Source organism: Pristiophorus japonicus, unplaced genomic scaffold, assembly GCF_044704955.1.
Source record: "Pristiophorus japonicus isolate sPriJap1 unplaced genomic scaffold, sPriJap1.hap1 HAP1_SCAFFOLD_669, whole genome shotgun sequence".
NCBI classification, from domain to species: Eukaryota; Metazoa; Chordata; class Chondrichthyes; family Pristiophoridae; genus Pristiophorus; species Pristiophorus japonicus.
The window spans coordinates 249,607-269,554 of NW_027254582.1; the positions used below are offsets into that span (position 1 = coordinate 249,607).

Below are 19,948 nucleotides of genomic sequence, written 5' to 3' on the forward strand. Positions count from 1 at the left end.
AGGTGGGCGATGTTACGGAGGTGGAAATTCGTGGTTTTAGTTATGCTGCACATGTGTGGCTGGAAGCTCATTTCAGGGTCAAATATGACACCTAGGTTGCAAACAGTCTGGTTTAGTCTCGGATAGATGATAGGGAGAGGGATAGAGTCAGTGGCTAGGGAACGGACTTTGTGGCAGGGACCAAAGACAATGACTTCGTCTTCCCAACATTTAATTTGGAAAAAATTCTGCTCATCCAGTACTGGATGTCGGACAATTTGTAGACCATGAGGAGCTGAGGTAGAGCTGGGTGTACATGTGGAAACTGACTCCGTGTTTTCGGATGATATCACCAAGGGGCAACATGTAGATGAGAAATAGGAGGGGCTAAGGATAGATCCTTGGGGGACACCAGAGGTAACGATGCAGGAGTGGGAAGAGAACCCATTACAGGAGATTCTCTGACTACGATTAGAGAGATAAGAATGGAACCAGGTGAGTGCAATCCCACCCAGCTGGTCGATGGTGGAGAGGCGTTGGAGGAGGATGGAGTGGTCAACCGTGTCAAAGGCTGCAGACAGGTCCAGGAGGGACGAGGAGGGATAGTTTACCTTTGACACAGTCACAAAGGATGTCAGTTGTGACTTTGATTTGAGCCGTTTCGATACTGTGGCAGGGGCGGGGACCAGATGGGAGGGATTCAAAACATGGAATTCTGGGAAAGGTGGGCACGGATTTGGGAGGCAACAACACATTCAAGGACTTGAGAGGAAAGGGAGGTTGGAGATGGGCGGTCGCTAGCAAGCACAGTGGGGTCAAGGGTGGGTTTTTTGAGGAAGGGGTGATGACGACAGATTTGGGAGAGGGGCACAGTACCTGAGGAGAGAGAACCGTTAACAATGTCGGCTAACATGGGAGCCAGAAAAGGAAGTTGGGTAGTCAGCAGTTTGGTGGGAATAGGGTCAAGGGAGCAGGAAGTGGGTCTCATGGACACGATGAGCTCGGAGAGGTCAAGAGGGGAGATCAGAGAGAAACTGGAGAAAGATGTGAGTTTAGGGCTTGGGCAGGTGGGAGCCTCAGAGGAAGTTTGGCCCGGTGGGCGAGGGGATGGAAGGCAGCTGATGGTCTCAAAGATTGAGACAAAGAAGTCCATGAGCTTCTCACACTTGTTATTGGAGGGGAGTGTGGTGGAGACAGGGGAGAGGGGTTTAAGACGATTAGCAGTAGAGAATAGTATCCGGGGGTTATCTTTGCATTCCAGAATGACCCTGGAATAGTGAGCAGTTTTGGCAGGCAGCAGTAAAACCCGATAATGCTTTGATGTGCTGAATCCGGGCGTCGCTGGCAAGGCCGGCATTTATTGCCCATCCCGAATGGGCATGGAGAAGGTGTTGGTGAGCCGCCGCCTTCAATACAACCGAGGGCAATGAAGAGTCAATCACGTGGCAAATCTCAAAATATAACTTTTTTCTAAAACATTTAATGAACTTCAATTTCAATTAATTTTAAATATGTGATGTGTTTTTTAAATTTATTATCTTGTGTTTCTTGTTTTAGGACGGTTTTTTCATTGATAGTGAAAATGGAGTTCCCATTATCAATGAGAATACTACCCTGTGATTGGTGGTCCAGGCCCACGTGACTCCAGCATTATCATACACACAGAGAAGTCATCTTCCCGCACGCTGCGCATGGAATGAAGGCCTCCATCACCACCTGGTATTTTCCCAGGTCAGAAGACACCCCCCGCCCTCCCCCCTCCGCCCACCTCTCCCCCCACATTCTTCCCCATGCCCCCCCACCCTCCTGCTCCTCCCCCCTCCTCCTCCCCCCCCACCCTCGGTACAGGACATTCCTCTCCCCACCCCCCCTCCCTCTCCTCCCCCCTCCTTCTTCCGCCCTCCCCCCACTCTTTCCCCTCCCCTCCCCCCTCCTTCTTCCCCCCTCCCCCACTCTTTCCCCCTCCCCCTCTCCCTCCCTCTCCCCTTCCCCGCTGCCCCCTCTCTCCCCCATACTCCGCTCTCCTTCTCTCCTCTCTGCCCCCGTTCTCTCTCATCCCCCTTCACCTCACCCACCAGCCCCCTCTACTCCACTCCACCCCCCCTCCCCTCCCCCACCAGCCCCCTCCCACTCCCGCTCCCCCTCCACACCACCCCCCCTCCCCTCCCCTTCCCCACCAGGTACAGGGCATTCCTCCCCACCCCAGGTACAGTACACCCCTCCCCTTCTGAACTTCCTTCACCAGGACCCCCAGTGCCCTGTCAGAGAAGCTGCGCGCCCTCAGACTCAGCCCCTGAGCCACCCTGCAATGTGCCAGCGCAGTCTGCTCCTCCAGTGGCAGTGGGTGAATGGTGCCCACCAAAATACATCCAGCTCCAGTGATGAAACTGCAGGTTTCTGTCTTAACACCTCCAGGAAAGTTCAAATGACGGTAATCAGGAATTAGGTACAAAATTGTGTGCTAAAACCAGACTTTCAAATAGTGAAGTAGAGTTGAGAAGAGGTGAGGGGAGGGGTAGAGTTCAGAGGGAAGGGGAGGGGAGGGCTCGAGCTCAGGAGAGGGACAGATCTCACAGCGCTCCCCTGAACTCGATCCCTAACTCTCCATATCATGACGTTCCCGACAAGCTCCCACTCGATTTGACCGAAGACTGACAAAGGTACTGTACCCAGAGGATCCTGCTGGTTGGCCTGGCCGTTATCGCAGGCGATGACCTCATCGAGCTCGGAGTTGCTGCTGGAGCCGCCATCGCTGGAACTGCCGATCCACTGCGGAGTGCACTTCCTGCGGATCACAGCCTCTCGCGCCCGCCGCACGCGCTGCATCTGCTCCTTCTGTTTCTGCGTCCGCTGGCACTTCTTCATCCGCGGCAGCTTTCGGGAGGACGTGTTCACCCATTTCACACTGGCGCCAGACTGACTGGACTTCGCAAGCCGGGCCCTGGAGGATGAAGCCGGCCCAGCCCGGCAGCTTTGCTGCTGCTCCTCTCCATCCCTCGGTGACAGGCTGGCGTCTGGGGGCCTGGGGACAGAGGGTAACAATCACATCGCAATACCATTCAAACCGCCACCAGTAGGGGCAACATGGAGCCGGCACAGCCCCAGCATGGAGCATGGCAACACCTGCTCCCTGATCGAGACACAGCACATAGAGAAACATGTTAATGGGCAGAGGACGGGGTGAGGTGGGGGAGGGGGGGCCAGAAGGCGAGAGACTGGGGGGGGGGGGCCAGAGGGCGAGAGAGAGAGAGAGACGGGGGCGAGAGAGAGAGAGACGGGGGCGAGAGAGAGAGAGAGAGAGCAAGAGAGAGACGGGGGCGAGAGAGAGACGGGGGCGAGAGAGAGAGAGAGAGACGGGGGCGAGAGACAGAGGCGAGAGACAGAGAGAGACGAGAGCGAGAGAGAGAGAGAGAGAGAGAGACGGGGGCGAGAGAGAGAGAGAGAGAGAGAGAGACGGGGGCGAGAGAGAGAGAGAGACGGGGGCGAGAGAGAGAGAGAGAGAGAGAGACGGGGGCGAGAGAGAGAGAGAGAGAGAGACGGGGGCGAGAGAGAGAGAGAGACGGGGGCGAGAGAGAGAGAGAGAGAGAGAGAGACGGGGGCGAGAGAGAGAGAGAGAGAGAGAGAGAGAGACGGGGGCGAGAGAGAGAGAGAGAGAGAGAGACGGGGGCGAGAGAGAGAGAGAGAGAGAGAGAGACGGAGGCGAGAGAGAGACGGGGCGAGAGAGAGAGAGAGAGAGAGACGGGGGCGAGAGAGAGAGAGAGAGAGAGAGAGAGACGGGGGCGAGAGAGAGAGAGAGAGGCGGGGGCGAGAGAGAGAGAGAGAGAGAGAGACGGGGGCGAGAGAGAGAGAGAGAGAGAGAGAGATGGGGGCGGAGAGAGAGAGAGAGAGAGAGAGACGGGGGCGAGAGAGAGAGAGAGAGAGACGGGGGCAAGAGAGAGAGAGACAGGGGCGAGAGAGAGAGAGAGAGACGGGGGCGAGAGAGAGAGAGAGACGGGGGCGAGAGAGAGAGGAGACGGGGGCGAGAGAGAGAGAGAGAGACGGGGGCGAGAGAGAGAGAGAGAGAGAGACGGGGGCGAGAGAGAGAGAGAGAGAGAGACGGGGGCGAGAGAGAGAGAGAGAGAGAGAGACGGGGGCGAGAGAGAGAGAGAGAGAGAGACGGGGGCGAGAGAGAGAGAGAGAGAGAGACGGGGGCGAGAGAGAGAGAGAGAGAGAGAGAGACGGGGGCGAGAGAGAGAGAGAGAGAGAGGAGACGGGGCGAGAGAGAGAGAGAGAGAGAGAGAGAGAGACGGGGGCGAGAGAGAGAGAGAGAGAGAGAGAGACGGGGGCGAGAGAGAGAAGAGAGAGAGAGAGAGACGGGGCGAGAGAGAGAGAGAGAGAGAGACGGGGCGAGAGAGAGAGAGAGAGAGAGACGGGGGCGAGAGAGAGAGAGAGAGAGAGAGAGAGACGGGGGCGAGAGAGAGAGAGAGAGAAGACGGGGGCGAGAGAGAGAGAGAGAGAGAGAGAGAGAGAGAGAGAGAGAGACGGGGGCGAGAGAGAGAGAGAGAGAGAGAGAGACGGGGGCGAGAGAGAGAGAGAGAGAGAGAGAGACGGGGGCGAGAGAGAGAGAGAGAGAGAGAGAGAGACGGGGGCGAGAGAGAGAGAGAGAGAGAGACGGGGGCGAGAGAGAGAGAGAGAGAGAGAGAGAGAGACGGGGGCGAGAGAGAGAGAGAGAGACGGGGGCGAGAGAGAGAAGAGAGACGGGGCGAGAGAGAGAGAGACGGGGGAGAGAGAGAGAGAGAGGCGGGGGCGAGAGAGAGAGAGAGAGACAGGGGCGAGAGAGAGAGAGAGAGAGACAGGGAGAGAGAGAGAGAGACGGGGGCGAGAGAGAGAGAGACGGGGGCGAGAGAGAGAGAGACGGGGCGAGAGAGAGAGAGAGAGACGGGGGGAGAGAGAGAGAGAGACGGGGGCGAGAGAGAGAGAGACGGGGTGAGAGAGAGAGAGAGACGGGGGCGAGAGAGAGAGAGAGACAGGGGCGAGAGAGAGAGAGACGGGGGCGAGAGAGAGAAGACGGGGGCGAGAGAGAAGAGAGACGGGGGCGAGAGAGAGAGAGACGGGCGAGAGAGAGAGAGAGACAGGCGAGAGAGAGAGAGAGACAGGGGCGAGAGAGAGAGAACGGGGGCGAGAGAGAGAGAGAGAGAGAGAGAGGGGGCGAGAGAGAGAGAGTGAGAGCGATGGGGGAGGAGGGGACGGGGGGGGAGGAAGGAAGGGCCGAGGGAGAGGGTGGGGGAAGGTAGGGGCCGAAGGAGGTGGGGGGGAGGGGCCGAGGCCGAGGCGGGCGGCGGGGGAAGAGTGGCCGAAATACAAGTTATTCGGGAAAGATCGGGAAAAGAGATTTCTTTGAGGAAATATTACGGGTGCTAGAAAGAGGAAATGTCCTCGAGGGCTCCAGGACAGAATCGATTTGCTTCGAGTATGGGACACATAAAAGCAGTTATTGCAGAATTGGGGGTATTTTATTCATGAAGGAGACAGAGGAGCGGATTTGTAAGGAAATTACTGAGAGGTAATATGTGATAATTGGAGACTTTAATGAGCCGAAGATTGAATGGGCAGTTAGTGTGTTTAGGGCAGAGAAGGGAGGAATTTCTAAATTCAGGAGAAGGTGCTGCATCAGTGTGAGGAAGGAGGCATTGCTGGATCTGGTCCTGGGGTATGAAGCGGGTCAAGTGGAGATAGTCAGTTGGGGAATATGTTCGGAATGATGATGATTGTATCGGAAGGTTTCGATTAGTCATGGAGAAGGACCATGTGCAATGTGGAATAATTCAGGCGTGTAGCAGGGCAATGGCAGCCTTTAAAGAGAAAAGGAGGACATCAAAGGCAGAGCTTCCTGGATGTCAAAGGAGTTAGAGACGAGGGTGAAGCAGAGAAAGAGGTGTGGTGTAGGACACGGAGAATAAATATATAGTACAGAGGGAGAAGTGAAAAAAGAAGTAAGAGACAGTACGAGAATAGATTGATAGCTCACATAAAAGGCAATCCAAAGATCTTCGAGAGGTATTTTTGGTAGTTAACAAGACACAGACATTCAGCACGCGGGGTTAATCTCGCCGTTTCACCTCAGTGATGTGTGCCGGGGCTGTGGGTGGGGTTTTGATGCCGGTCACTGCTGTTGCCACTACTTTACTTTCAACCGTCTCTCGTTTTTGATTGATTGCACGTTTGCAAATCAAGAAGGCAAGCTTGCATGACGTTGGTTTTTTCAAATACTCTAAATTCTAATCAAAGGGCGGGAGCTATTAACAGTGAAAGGATTGGCCGAGGTTGGGCCGATTGGGGACCAATGGAGATCCATTGGTGGAGACAGATGGCATTTGTGCTTTGTATTGGTGTTTAGCAAAGAGGGCCTTGTCAAAGTTATGGCGAATGAGGGAGTTGCTGGGATATTGGATGAGATAAATACAGATAAAGGGGAGGTACTAGAAAGGTTGGCAGTCCATAAAGTAGATAAGTCACCCGGTCGGGATGGGTGCGTCCTCGGTTGCTGGGATAGAAATTGCGGAGGTGCTGGCCACAAATCTTCCGATGCTCCTTGGACAAAGGGGTTGTGCCAGAGACTGGAGGATTGCATATGTTGCACCCTTGTGCAAACAAGGTGCAGAGGGATAAAGCTGGCATTACAGGCCGGTGTAACATTGGTGCTGGGGAAACTTCAATCAATCCTCCAGGAAAATGGCTTGGACAACAATAACTTGTATTTATATAGCGCCTTTAACGTAGTAAACCATCCCAAGGAGCTTCATAGCAGCGTTATCAAATAAAATTTGACACCGAGCCACACAAGGAGAAATTAGCGCAGAGGACCTAAAGCAAAGAGGTTTCAAGGAGCGCCTTAAAGGAGGAAAGAGAGGTAGAGAGACAAGGAGATTTAGGGAGGGAGTTCCAGAGTTTAGTGCCTCAGCAGCTGAAGGCACAGCCGCCAATCGTTGAGCGATCAAAACCAGGAATGCTCAAGATGCCAGATTTAGAGGAGTGCAGATATCTTGGGGGTGTTGTGGGAGTGGAAGAGATTACAACAATTGGGAGGGGAGAGGCCATGGAGGGATTTGAAAATAAGGAAGAGAAATTTGAAATCGAGGTGTTGCTTAACTGGAAGCCAATGTAGGTCAGCGAGCACAGGGGTAATGGGTGAGCGGGACTTGGTGCGAGTTAGGACACGGGTCAGCTAGCACAGGGGGTGATGGGTGAGCGGGATTTGGTGTGAGTTAGGACACGAGGCAGTGAGCTCAGGGGGTGATGGGTGAGCGGGACTCGGTGCGAGTTAGGACACGCTCAGTGAGCACAGGGGGCGATGGGTGAGTGGGACTTGGTGTGAGTTAGGACACGCTCAGTAAGCACAGAGGGTGAAGGGTGAGCGGGACTTGGTGCGAATTCGAACACGGGGCAGCCAAGTTTTGGCTGACCAAGTTTATGTGGGGTAGAATGTGGGAGGGCAGCCAGGAGTGCATTAGAATAGTCAAGTCTAGAGGTAACAAAGGTATGGATAAGGATTTCAGCAACAGATGAGCCGAGGCAGGGACGGAGACGGGCGATGTTACGGAGGTAGAAATAGGTGCGGATATGTGGTCGGAAGCTCATTTCAGGGTCAAATATAACACCAAGGTTCAGCATGGACTAATAAAGAATGGCAGCACGGATTGGTAAAGGGCAGAACGTGTTTGACGAGGTAAGCGAGGGCGGATGAGGGTAGTGCAGTTGGTATTGTGTGTATGCGCCAGCGCAGCCTCCGGTCGCCTGAAGAAGAAAATGTTTGAAGACCAGGACCTCAAATCTGGCACCAAGCTCATGGTCTACAGGGCAGTAGTGATACCCGCCCTCTTGTATGGCTCAGAGGCATGGACTTTATACAGCAGACATCTCAAAGCCCTGGAGAAGTACCACCAGCGCCGCCTCCGCAAGATCCTGCAAATCCCCTGGGAGACGCACCAACATCAGTGCTCTCACTCAGGCCAACATCCCCAGCATCGAAGCACTGACCACACTCGAAAAGCTCCGTTGGGCGGGCCACATCCGCATGCAAAACACAAGACTCCCTATGCAAGTGCTCTACTCGGATGATGACGACCCGGAACTCCTACACAGCAAGCGAGCCCCAGATGGGCAGAGAAAACGTTTCAAGAACACCCTCAAAGCCTCCTTGATAAAGTGCAACATCCCCACCGACATAAGAACAGGAGGAGGTCATACGGCCCCTCGAGCCTGCTCCGCCATTCAATAAGATCATGGCTGATCTGATCATGGACTTAGCTCCACTTCCCCGCCCACTCCCCATAACCCCTTATCGGTCAAGAAACTGTCTATTTCTGTTTGAAATTTATTCAATGTCCCGGCTTCCACAGCTCTCCGAGGCAGCAAATTCCACAGATTTACAACCCTCAGAGAAGAAATTCCTCCTCATCTCTGTTTTAAATGTGCGACCCCTTATTCTAAGATCATGCCCTCTAGTTCTAGTCTCCCCCATCAGTGGAAACATCCTCTCTGCATCCACCTTGTCAGGCCCCCTCATAATCTTATACATTTCGATAAGATCACCTCTCATTCTTCTGAACGCCAATGAGTAGAAGCACAACCGACTCAACCTTTCCTCATAAGTCAACCCCTTCACGTTTAGTGAGTTGGTCTTACCGCAGGTAAAGGGTCCACAGCCAGATAGGGAATGGGCGACTAACAGGAAGAGCAGTGCAAGGAAGGTAGTGCAGGGGTCCCCTGAGGTCACCCCCCTGCAAAACAGATACACCGCTTTGGGTACTGTTGGGGGGGAATGACTCACCAGGGGAGGGCAGCAGCAGCCAGGTTCATGGCACCGTGGGTGGCTCTGCTGCACAGGAGGGCAGGAAAAACAGTGGGAGAGCGATAGTGATAGAGGATTCAAGTGTAATGGGAATAGATAGGCGTAGTCGGAGAGGCGGGAGTTCCGGCAGCAGAGCGTCGAGAGGCCCAGCTGGTGCAGCGGCAGCAGGGAGGCAAAGAAGTAGAAAGAAATGGAAAGGTGACGTCACAGCCAAGTGACTGGCTGGTGATTGGTAAGTAGTTTTTCTTTTTCTTTTCTTTATCAGTAAGTAACCTTTAGCATTGTTGTTGCCAAATTAAGTTTATCTAAGGGTTAAGTCAATGGCAGGAGAGCTCGGACACGTGTTATGCTCCTCCTGTACTATGTGGGAACTCAGGGACGCTTCCGGTGTCCCTGACGACTACGTGTGTGAGAAGTGTATCCGCCTGCAGCTCCTAACAGACCGCGTTGCGGCACTGGGGCTGCGGGTGGATTCACTCTGGAGCATCCGCGATGCTGAGAATGACGTGAATAGCACGTTTAGTGAGTTGGTCTTACCGCAGGAAAAGGGTACACAGACAGATAGGGAATGGAAGACCAACAGGAAGAGCAGTGCAAGGAAGGTAATGCAGGGATCCCCTGCGGTCATCCCCTGCAAAACAGATACACTGCTTTGAGTACTGTTGAGGGGGAAAGCAGCAGCAGCCGCCGCCAAGTCCATGGCACCGTGGCTGGCTCTGCTGCACAGGGGGGCAGGAAAAAGAGTGGGTGAGCGATAGTGATAGGGGATTATATTGTAAGGGGAATAGATAGGCGTTTCTGCGGCCGCAACCGAGACTCCAGGATGGTATGTTCCCTCCCTGATGCAAGGGGCAAGGATGTCTCGGAGCGGGTGCAGGACATTCTAAAAAGGGAGGGTGAACAGCCAGTTGTCGTGGTGCATATAGGTACCAACGATATAGGTAAAAAATGGGATGAGATCCTACGAGACAAATTTAGGGAGCTAGGAGTTAAATTAAATTGGCTAGGTTAGACTGGCAAATGATACTTAAAGGGTTGACGGTGGATAGGAAATGGCAAACCTTTAAAGATCATATAGACGAACTTCAACAATTGTACATCCCTGTCTGGAGTAAAAATAAAACGGGGAAGGTGGCTCAACCGTGGCTAACAAGGGAAATTAGGGATAGTGTTAAATCCAAGGAAGAGCCATATAAATTAGCCAGAAAAAGCAGCAAACCTGAGGACTGGGAGAAATTTAGAATTCAGCAGAGGAGGACAAAGGGTTTAATTAAGAAGGGGAAAATAGAGTACGAGAGGAAGCTTGCCGCAAACATAAAAACTGACTGCAAAAGCTTCTATAAAAGAGAAAAAGATTAGTGAAGACAAATGTTGGTCCCTTGCAGTCAGAATCGGGTGAATTTATAATGGGGAACAAAGAAATGGTAGACCAATTGAACAAGTACTTTGGTTCTGTCTTCACAAAGGAAGACACAAATAACCTTCCCGATGTACTAGGGGACCGAGGGACTAGTGAGAAGGAGGAACTGAAGGATATCCTTATTAGGTGGGAAATTGTGTTGGGGAAATTGATGGGATTGAAGGCCGATAAATCCCCAGGGCCTGATAGTATACATCCCAGAGTACTTAAGGAAGTGGCCCTAGAAATAGTGGATGCATTGGTGATAATTTTCCAGCAGTCTATCGACTCTGGATCAGTTCCTATGGACTGGAGGGTGGCTAATGTAACACCACTTTTTAAAAAAGGAGGGAGAAAGAAAATGGGTAATTATAGACCGGTTAGCCTGACATCAGTAGTGAGGAAAATGTTGGAATCAATCATTAAGGATGAAATAGCAGCGCACTTGGAAAGTCGTGACAGGATCGGTCCAAGTCAGCATGGATTGGTCCAAGTCAGCATAGATTTATGAAGGAGAATGCTTGACAAATCTTTTGAAATATTTTGAGGATGTAACTAGCAGAGTAGACAAGGGAGAACCAGTGGATGTGGTGTATTTGGACTTTCAAAAGGCTTCTGACAAGGTCGTACACAAGAGATTGGTGTGCAAAATCAAAGCACATGGTATTGGGCGTAATATACTGACGTGGATAGAGAACTGGTTGGCAGACAGGAAGCAGGGAGTCGGGATAAACAGGTCCTTTTCAGAATGGCAGGCAGTGACTAGTGGAGTGTCGCAGGGCTCAGTGCTGGGACCCCAGCTCTTTACAATATACATCAATGATTTGGATGAAGGAATTGAGTGTAATATCTCCAAGTTTGCAGATGACACTAAACTGGGTGGCGGTGTGAGCTGTGAGGGGGACACTAAGAGGCTGCAGGGTGACTTGGACAGGTTAGGTGAGTGGGCAAATGCATAGCAGATGCAGTATAATGTGGATAAATGTGAGGTTATCCACTTTGGGGGCAAAAACGCAAAGACAGATTATTATCTGAATGGTGGCAGATTAGGAAAAGGGGAGGTGCAATGAGACCTGGGTGTCATGGTTTATCAGTCATTGAAAGTCGGCATACAGGTACAGCAGGCAGTGAAGAAGGCAAATGGTATGTTGGCTTTCATAGCTGGGGGATTTGAGTACAGGAGCAGGGAGGTCTTACTGCAGTTGTACAGGGCCTTGGTGAGGCCTCACCTGGAATATTGTGTTCAGTTTTGGTCTCCTAATCTGAGGAAGGACGTTCTTGCTATTGAGGGAATGCAGTGAAGGTTCACCAGACTGATTCCCGGGATGGCTGGACTGATATATGAGGAGAGACTGGATCTACTGGGCCTTTATACATTGAAGCTTAGAAGGATGAGAGGAGATCTCATAGAAACATACAAGATTCTGACGGGACGGGACAGGTTAGATGCGGGTAAATTGTTCCCGATGTTGGGGAAGTCCAGAACCAGGGGACACAGTCTTAGGATAAGGGGTAGGCCATTTAGGACTGAGATGAGGAGAAACTTCTTCATTCAGAGAGTTGTTAACCTGTGGAATTGCCTGCCGCAGAGAGTTGTTGATGCCAGTTCATTGGATATATTCAAAAGGGAGTTAGATATGGCCCTTATGGCTAAAAGGATCAAAGGGTATGGAGAGAAAGCAGGAAAGGGGTTCTGAGGGAATTATCAGTCAAGATCTTATTGAATGGTGGTACAGGCTCAAAGGGCCGAATGTCCTACTCCTGCACTTATTTTCTATGTTTCTATGAATCAACCTAGCGAACCTTCTCTGAACTGCCTCCAAAGCAAGTATATCCTTTCGTAAATATGGAAACCAAAACTGCACACAGTATTCCAGGGGTGGCCTCACCAATACCCTGTATAACTGTAGCAAGACTTCCCTGCTTTTATACTCCATCCCCTTCGCAATAAAGGCCAAGATACCATTGGCCTTCCTGATCACTTGCTGTACCTGCATACTATCCTTTCGAGTTTCATGCACAAGTACCCCCAGGTCCCGCTGTACTGTGGCACTTTGCAATCTTTCTCCATTTAAAGAATAACTTGCTCTTTAATTTTTTCTGCCAAAGTGCATGACCTCACACTTTCCAACATTATACTCCATCTGCCAAATGACTTAGCCTGTCTATGTCCTTTTGCAGATTTTGTGTGTCCTCCTCACACAGTGCTTTTCCTCCCTTCTTTGTATTGTCAACAAACTTGGCTACGTTACACTCAGTCCCCGACACCTGGGAGTCCCTGGCCAAAGACCGCCCTAAGTGGAGGAAGAGCATCTGGGAGGGCGCTAAGTACCTCGAGTCTCGTCACCGAGAGCATGCAGAAATCAAGCGCAGACAGCGGAAGGAACGTGCGGCAAACCAGGCTCCCTACCCACCCTTTCCTTCAACCACAGTCTGCCCCATCTGTGACAGAGACTATAATTCCCATATTGGACTGTACAGCCACCTGAGAACTCACTTTGAGTGGAAGCAAGTCTTCCCGATTTCAAGGGACTGCCGATGATGATAGACTTTCAAAATGCATTTGATAAAGTACCACATATAAGGCTTGTTAGGAAGCCCATGGGATAAGAAGGGCAGTCGCAGCTTGGATCCAAAATTAGCAAAGGGATAGAAAACAGAATGGTGTGCGATATACGGTGGAGTTCCCCAGGGTTCGTTACTCGGACCACTGCTGTTTTGACTCGGACTTGGGTGAGATAGAGGAGCAACTATGTATACAAATTGCTGTGGTCCAAAAACCATAGGGTAGTAATACTGGGGTTTTTAAACTATCCAAATATTGATTGGGACAAATTTAGTGTGAAGGGTAGAGAGGGTGCGGAATGCTTGAAATGCATTCAAGAGAACTTTTTTAGTCAGTATGTCACAAGCCCAACACGAGAGGGGGCGGTCTTGGATTTAGTTTTGGAGAATGAAGCTGGGCAGGTGGAAGGGGTATTAGTGGGGGAGCACTTGGGTGCCAGTGACCATAATTCAGTCAGATTCAAGTTGGTTATGGATAAGGGCAAGGATAGGCCTGGAATAAAAGTCCCAAATTGAGGAAAAGCTAATTTTGCTAAGTTAAGGAGTGATTTGGCCATGGTGGACTGTAAGCAGCTACTTGTGGGTAAATCGGTGTCGGAACAGTGGGAGGCATTTAAGGAGGAGATCCGGAGGGCTCAGGCCAAACAAGATAAAGGGTGGGAATAATAATTCGAGAGTCCCCTGGATGTCTAGGGACTTACAGGGGAGGATAAAGAAAAAAAGGGAAGCTTATGTCATATACCAACGGCTAGATACTATAGAAACTTTGGAGAAAAATAGAAAGTTAAGAGGCAAAATTATAAAAGGATATTAGGAATGCTAAGAGAGAGCATGAAAAATTCTTGGCTAGTAAAAGTAAAAAAAACCCAAAGAGGTTCTATAAATATGTTAAGTGTAAGAGGGTAACTAAAGAAAGGGTAGGGCCTATTAGAGACCATGAGGGTAATGCGTGTGTGGAGGCGGACGATGTTGGTTTGGTTCTTAATGAATACTTTGCATCTGTTTTCACAAAGGAAAGGGGCAATGCAGATACTGCTATCGAGGAGGAGTGTGATATTCTGGATGAAATAAACATAGAGAGAGAGAGAGGAAGTATTAAGGGGTTTAGCAGCTTTGAAAGTAGATCAGTCCCCAGGCCCAGATGAAATGCATCCCAGGTTTTGAGTGAAGTAAAAGAGGAAATAGCAGAGGCCTTGAGCATCATTTTCCAGTCCGTTTTGGATCTGGGCATGGTGCCGGAGGATTGGAGGACTGCTAATGTAGTACCCTTGTTTAAGAAGGGAGAAAGGGATAGGTCGAGTAATTATAGGCCTGTCAGCCTAACCTCAACGGTGGGAAAATTATTGGGAAAAAATCCTGAAAGACAAGATAAATCTACATTTGGAAAGGCAGGGATTAATTAGGGACAGACAGCACGGATTTGTTCAGGAAGATCGTGTTTGACGAACCTGATTGAATTTTAGAGGAGGTAACCAAGAGGGTCGATGAGGGTAGTGCGTACGATGCAGTATATGGACTTTAGCAAAGCTTTTGATAAGGTCCCACATGGTAGACTGGTCATGAAGGTTAAAGCCCATGGGATCTAGGGCAAAGTGTCAAGTAGGATCCAAAATTGGCTTGGAGGTAGGAAGCAAAGGATAATGGATGTTTTTGTGACTGGAAGGATGTTTCCAGTGGGGTTCCACAGGGCTCAGTACTGGGTCCCTTGCTTTTTGTGGTACATATATATCAACAATTTAGATTTGAAATTAAGCAGTATGATTAAAAGGTTTGCAGACGACACTAAAATTGGCTGTGTGGTGATAATGAAGAGGAAAGTTATGAGCTGCAGGAGGATATCAATCTACTGGTCAGGTGGGCAGAGCAGTGGCCAATGGAATTTAATTCAGAGAAGTGTGAGGTGATGCACTTTGGGAGGGCTAATAAGGAAAGGGTATACACACTAAGCAGTAGGCCACTTAATAGTGTAGATGAACAAAGGGACCTTGGAGTGCTTGTCCACAGATCCCTGAAAGTAGCAGGCCAGGTGGATAAGGTGGTTAAGAAGGCATACGGAATGCTTGCCTTTATTGGCCGAGGCATAGAATATAAGAGCAGGGAGGTTATGCTTAAATTGTATAATACTTTGGTTAGGCCACAGCTGGAGTACTGCGTGCAGTTTTGGTCACCGTATTAGGAAGGACGTGATTGCACTAGAGAGGGCGCAGAGGGGATTTACTAGGATGCTGCCTGGAATGGAGAATCTTAGCTATGAGGACAGATTGGATAGGCTGGGTTTGTTCTCATTGGAACAGAGGAGGATGAGGGGAGACCTCATTGAGGTGTACAAGATATTGAGCGGCCTGGACATAATGGATAGTAAGGGTCTATTTCCATTGGTGGAGGGGGTCTATTACGAGGGGGCATAGTTTTAAGGTGGGTGGTGGAAGGTTTCGAGGGGATTTGAGGGGGGGGCTTCTTTACGCAGAGGGTTATGGGGGTCTGGAACTCGCTGCCTGGAAGAGTGGTGGATGCAGAAACCCTCACCACTTTTAAAGAGATGGTTGGATGGGCACTTAAAGTGCAGTAACCTGCAGGGTTACGGACCTAGAGCTGGTAATTGGGATTAGACTGGATGACCTTTTGTTAGCTGGTGCAGATACGATGGTAAGTACTGCAGGGAATCGAATGTGATCTCCTGGACTAGTTTCGATTGCCTGGATGGGTCGGGGAGGAATTTTCCCAGTTTTTTCGCCCTAAATTGGCCTGGGTTTTTGCCTCTCCCAGGAGATCACATGGCTCTGGTTGGGGTGTAGCGTAGAATGTTTCAGTATAAGGGGTGTTGCAGTTGTGTGAGGCGGACTGGTTGGGCTGGGTGTTCTTTGCCTTTCCGTCATTGTTCATAGGGTTTATATGTAACCTTCAGGGCTGCTGATCGAGGGCCGTGCGGCTCTTTGTCGGCCGGCGCGGACACGATGGGCCGAAATGGCCTCCTTCTGCGCTGTAAATTTCTATGTTTCTATTTAAGCTTTGTAAGCTGGTTTGAGATCCAACTTTCTCACCCTCCATCTGAATTTGAAATTCAACCATGCTAATGATTACTCATTCCAAGGGGATCCTTTACTAGGAGATTGTTTATTAATCCTGAGGCATTGGGACCGCTTCTGCGGGATGTGGGACCTGTACAAGTCGGACGGGTTGCACCTCAACACAGCCGGGACCAATATCCTCGCCGGGGGATGGGGGGATCTAAGATAGCCTGCGGTTGGTTACATTACATACCCTTATGCACTCTATGAATTCTTCCTCAAGGCTACCCTGACCGATTTGATTTGTTCAATCAATATGGAGGTTAAAATCACTCATAATTATCGCTGTTCCCTTTTTACAAGCCCCCACTATTTCCTGGTTTATGCTCCGACCAACAGAGTTGCTACTGTTAGGAGGTCTATAGACGACGCCCACCAGTGACTTTTTCCCCTTATTATTCCTTATCTCCACCCAAACTCTTTCAACATCCTGATCATTTGAGCCAATATCATTCCTCACTATTGCAGTGATTCCATCCTTTATCAGTAGAGCTACCCCACCACGTTTTCCTTTCTGTCTGTCCTTCGGATTGTCAAGCACCCCTGAATATTTAACTCTCAGTCCTGGTCACCTTGCAACCACGTCTCTGCAATGGCCATCAGATCATACCCATTTGTATCTATTTGTGCCGTCAACTCATCTATTTTGTTACAAATGCTACGTGCATTTAGACAAAGTGCCTTTAAATTTGTTTTTTAACCCTTTTTTTCTGCTTGCTTCCTCTCTCCTTCAAACTCACTTTATTTTTGCTTTCTAATTCCAGCTTTACTCCCTTCCCTACTGAATCTATTTTCAGGTTCCCATCCCCCTGCCAAGCTAGTTTAAACCCTCCCCAACAGCACTAGCATACTCCCCGGCGAGGATATTGGTCCCAGCTCTGTTGAGGTACAATCCGTCCGACTTGTACTGGTCCCATCTCCCCCAGAAGCAGTCCCCCAAAAGCGGCCTCAGGAAAATAAAGCCCTCCCTCCGGCACCATCTCTCCAGACACTTATTAATCTGCTCTCTCCTCTGTACATACCCACTGCCCCTGGTACATGTGTCTGTACGTACCCACTGCCCCCGGTACACGTGTTGTGTACATACCCACTGCCCCCGGTACACGTGTTGTGCCCATACCCACTGCCCCCGGTACACGTGTTGTGTACATACCCACTGCCCCTGGTACACGTGTTGTGTACATACCCACTGCCCCCGGTACACGTGTTGTGTACATACCCACTGCCCCTGGTACACGTGTTGTGTACATACCCACTGCCCCTGGTACACATGTCTGTACATACCCACTGCCCCCAGTACACGTGTTGTGTACATACCCTGGTACCAGTACAAGAATCAGCAGATATTGGACTGAGGTAATTTCACGGTGGGATCAGCACTGGAATCAGCGGCAGCACGTGTACCACCTCGCGAGCACAACATTGGCGTCACAAGTACTGTACATTTTTGGGCTGCCATAGGCAACGCGGGTGGAAATCGACGATGTCGCTATATCTGAATAAAAATATTACATCTGCACAAGTCACCATGTGGGTGTCACATTTTGCTGTCAATTTTTTCCAATTATACATTCCAATGTCCACTTTTATAATGGGATTTGCCATGTAAACTGGACACAATCATTGGACAATTGCTGTTGAGCCACGCTCTTATGAATCCAGGAGTTTTGCTGCCACCCTGTTTCCCTCCCCACTCTGCCCCTCTGTGGGATGCTGCCTTTAACCCTTGAACCCTGCTCAGGTCCGGGAGGTGAAAGTTCCTACCTGTAGGTCCCGGCCCACAGGGTCATCCTCCCTTCATTCTTCTCCGATGACAGCTCGTCCGATTCGGCGAGGTTGGTGCTGGAAGACGACGACTCGCCAGCGCTGGAAGAGTCATCGCTCGTGTAAGTGTAGCTCCGCACGAGGTGCCGATCACTTTGCAAAGCCAGCTTGAGTTCCTCGGAAAAGCAGGAATGTTGGGGGTTCAGACACTCCGGCCACTGGGCAGCCTCCTGCCCTTTCACCTCTGGACTCGACGGCACCCGCTTGTTTTCTTGGATAATGCCATTGAAGGTTGATGCGCAAGAATTGTCCAAGCCAGCAGCTCGTGCCTTCCCAGTGGGCTCTTGCTCTGTGCTGGAAGCGAGTGGGATTGCCGGTACTTCTGCTGCTGCTTCCATTGTCAACAAAGAATGTTAATGGGACCTGCAGTGAAAAATATATAAAAACCTCAAAAAAAATACTGACAGCAAATGGTAACGGTGTGTGTGTGATTCAGACTCGTTTCTTCAGCACACCCTGCTCCACACTCTTTGCCTGGGAGTTTTGCGTTGTCAGTTTTGCAAGGATGAAGAGGTTAAGAGTGCTGGCACCTTATTTACCACATTTGTATTAATATGTTTCAGAAAAATAAACTCTTACTCTTTGCCGCACAGAACAACTTGTAGTTACATATCGCCTTTAATGTACACAAAAAGTTCCACAGCCCTTCAAAGGCGTAATTAAAAAACTGGGCATTGAGCAAAAGAAAGAAATATTTGGAGGGGCAACGAAAGGCCTGGTCCAAGAAGTGGGTTTACAGAGGGTCTTAGAGGAGGAGAGGGAAGAATGTGGGGCCTAGATGGCTAAAGGCACAGTCGCCAATGGATCATCTCATCACTGGTGGTTATACTCTCGAACTATATGATAGTGCAGGCAAATGGAGTTGAGGTAGAAGATCAGCCACGATCTCATTGAATGGCAGAGCAGGCTCGATCGGCCGAATGGCAGACTCCTGCTCCTATTTCTTATGTAGATTGCTCAAAGTTCTGAGACATAACGTAAGTCTGGGACAACATGATCCAAACAGAATTGCACTGATGGGTGCTTTAAATAGTTCAAATGTAGATGGTGAGAATAGTTGACATACCCGCTGTTGAAATCTCAGTGACACTAGACTACAGTTACCGGTTGTAATTCAGGGCGATACAATTCAAGCTCACTGATTGGGGGGGGGGGGGGGAGGGGAATCCTCACTCCTGGGGGGGGGGGGGGAAGGGGGGAATCCTCACTCCTGGGGGGGGGGGGGGAGGGGGGAATCCTCACTCCTGGGGGGGGGGGGGAATCCTCACTCCTGGGGGGGGGGGAGGGGGGAATCCTCACTCCTGGGGGGGAATCCTCACTCCTGGGGGGGGGGGGGGAGGGGGAATCCTCACTCCTGGGGGGGGGGGAGGGGGAATCCTCACTCCTGCGGGGGGGGGGGGAGGGGGGAATCCTCACTCGGGGGGGGGGGGAGGGGGGAATCCTCACTCCTGGGGGGGGAGGGGGGAATCCTCACTCCTGGGGGGGGGAGGGGGGAATCCTCACTCCTGGGGGGGGAGGGGGGAATCCTCACTCCTGGGGGGGGGGGGGGCGGGGGGATCCTCACTCCTGGGGGGGGGAGGGGGGATTCCTCACTCCTGGGGGGGGGGGGGGGGGAGGGCGGGACCCTCACTCCTGGGGGGGATCCTCACTCCTGGGGGGGATCCTCACTCCTGGGGGGGGGGGGGGAGGGGGGATCCTCACTCCTGGGGGGGGGGGGAGGGGGGATCCTCACTCCTGGGGGGGGGGGGGGGGAGGGGGATCCTCACTCCTGGGGGGGGGGGGGGGGGGAGGGGGGATCCTCACTCCTGGGGGGGGAAATCCTCACTCCTGGGGGGGGGGGACGGGAGAATCCTCACTCCTGGGGGGGGGGAGGGGGGAATCCTCACTCCTGGGGGGGGGAGGGGGGGAATCCTCACTCCTGGGGGGGGGGAATCCTCACTCCTGGGGGGGGGAGGGGGAATCCTCCACTCCTGGGGGGGGGGAGGGGGGAATCCTCACTCCTGGGGGGGGAGGGGGGATCCTCACTCCTGGGGGGGGGATCCTCACTCCTGGGGGGGGGGGAGGGGGGATCCTCACTCCTGGGGGGGGGGGGGGAGGGGGGATCCTCACTCCTGGGGGGGGGGGGGGAGGGGGGATCCTCACTCCTGGGGGGGGGGGGGGGGGGATCCTCACTCCTGGGGGGGGGGAAATCCTCACTCCTGGGGGGGGGACGGGAGAATCCTCACTCCTGGGGGGGGGGAGGGGGGGAATCCTCACTCCTGGGGGGGGGAGGGGGGATCCTCA

At 51.7% G+C, this 19,948-nt stretch overlaps 1 protein-coding gene across 2 annotated transcripts; it reads right to left on the reverse strand.

Moving 5' to 3' along the window:
• Positions 1-2,199: 2,199 nt before the first annotated feature.
• On the reverse strand, positions 2,200-18,813 carry LOC139256008 (protein ARK2N-like). 2 transcript variants are annotated; one of them, XM_070874076.1, is made up of 3 exons: positions 18,732-18,813; positions 17,606-18,028; positions 2,200-3,001 (listed from the first exon to the last, which is right to left on the reverse strand). In XM_070874076.1, the coding sequence occupies exons 2-3, from the start codon at positions 18,001-18,003 to the stop codon at positions 2,455-2,457; spliced, it is 945 nt and encodes a 314-aa protein (XP_070730177.1). In that variant the 5' UTR covers positions 18,004-18,028; positions 18,732-18,813; the 3' UTR covers positions 2,200-2,454. The 2 variants fall into 2 exon arrangements, with proteins under 2 accessions (XP_070730177.1, XP_070730178.1); XM_070874077.1 differs by lacking the exon at positions 18,732-18,813 and adding an exon at positions 18,245-18,312.
• Between the last annotated feature and the right edge of the window lie 1,135 nt (positions 18,814-19,948).

Bases quoted from the DNA above. Each gene is read 5' to 3' on its own strand.
- LOC139256008 (XM_070874076.1), bottom strand. From the start codon at position 18,003: ATGGAAGCAGCAGCAGAAGTACCGGCAATCCCACTCGCTTCCAGCACA. The intron at 3,002-17,605 runs GTAGGAACTTTC...CTCTGTCCCCAG, and splicing joins CTGTGGGCCGGGACCTACAG to GCCCCCAGACGCCAGCCTGT.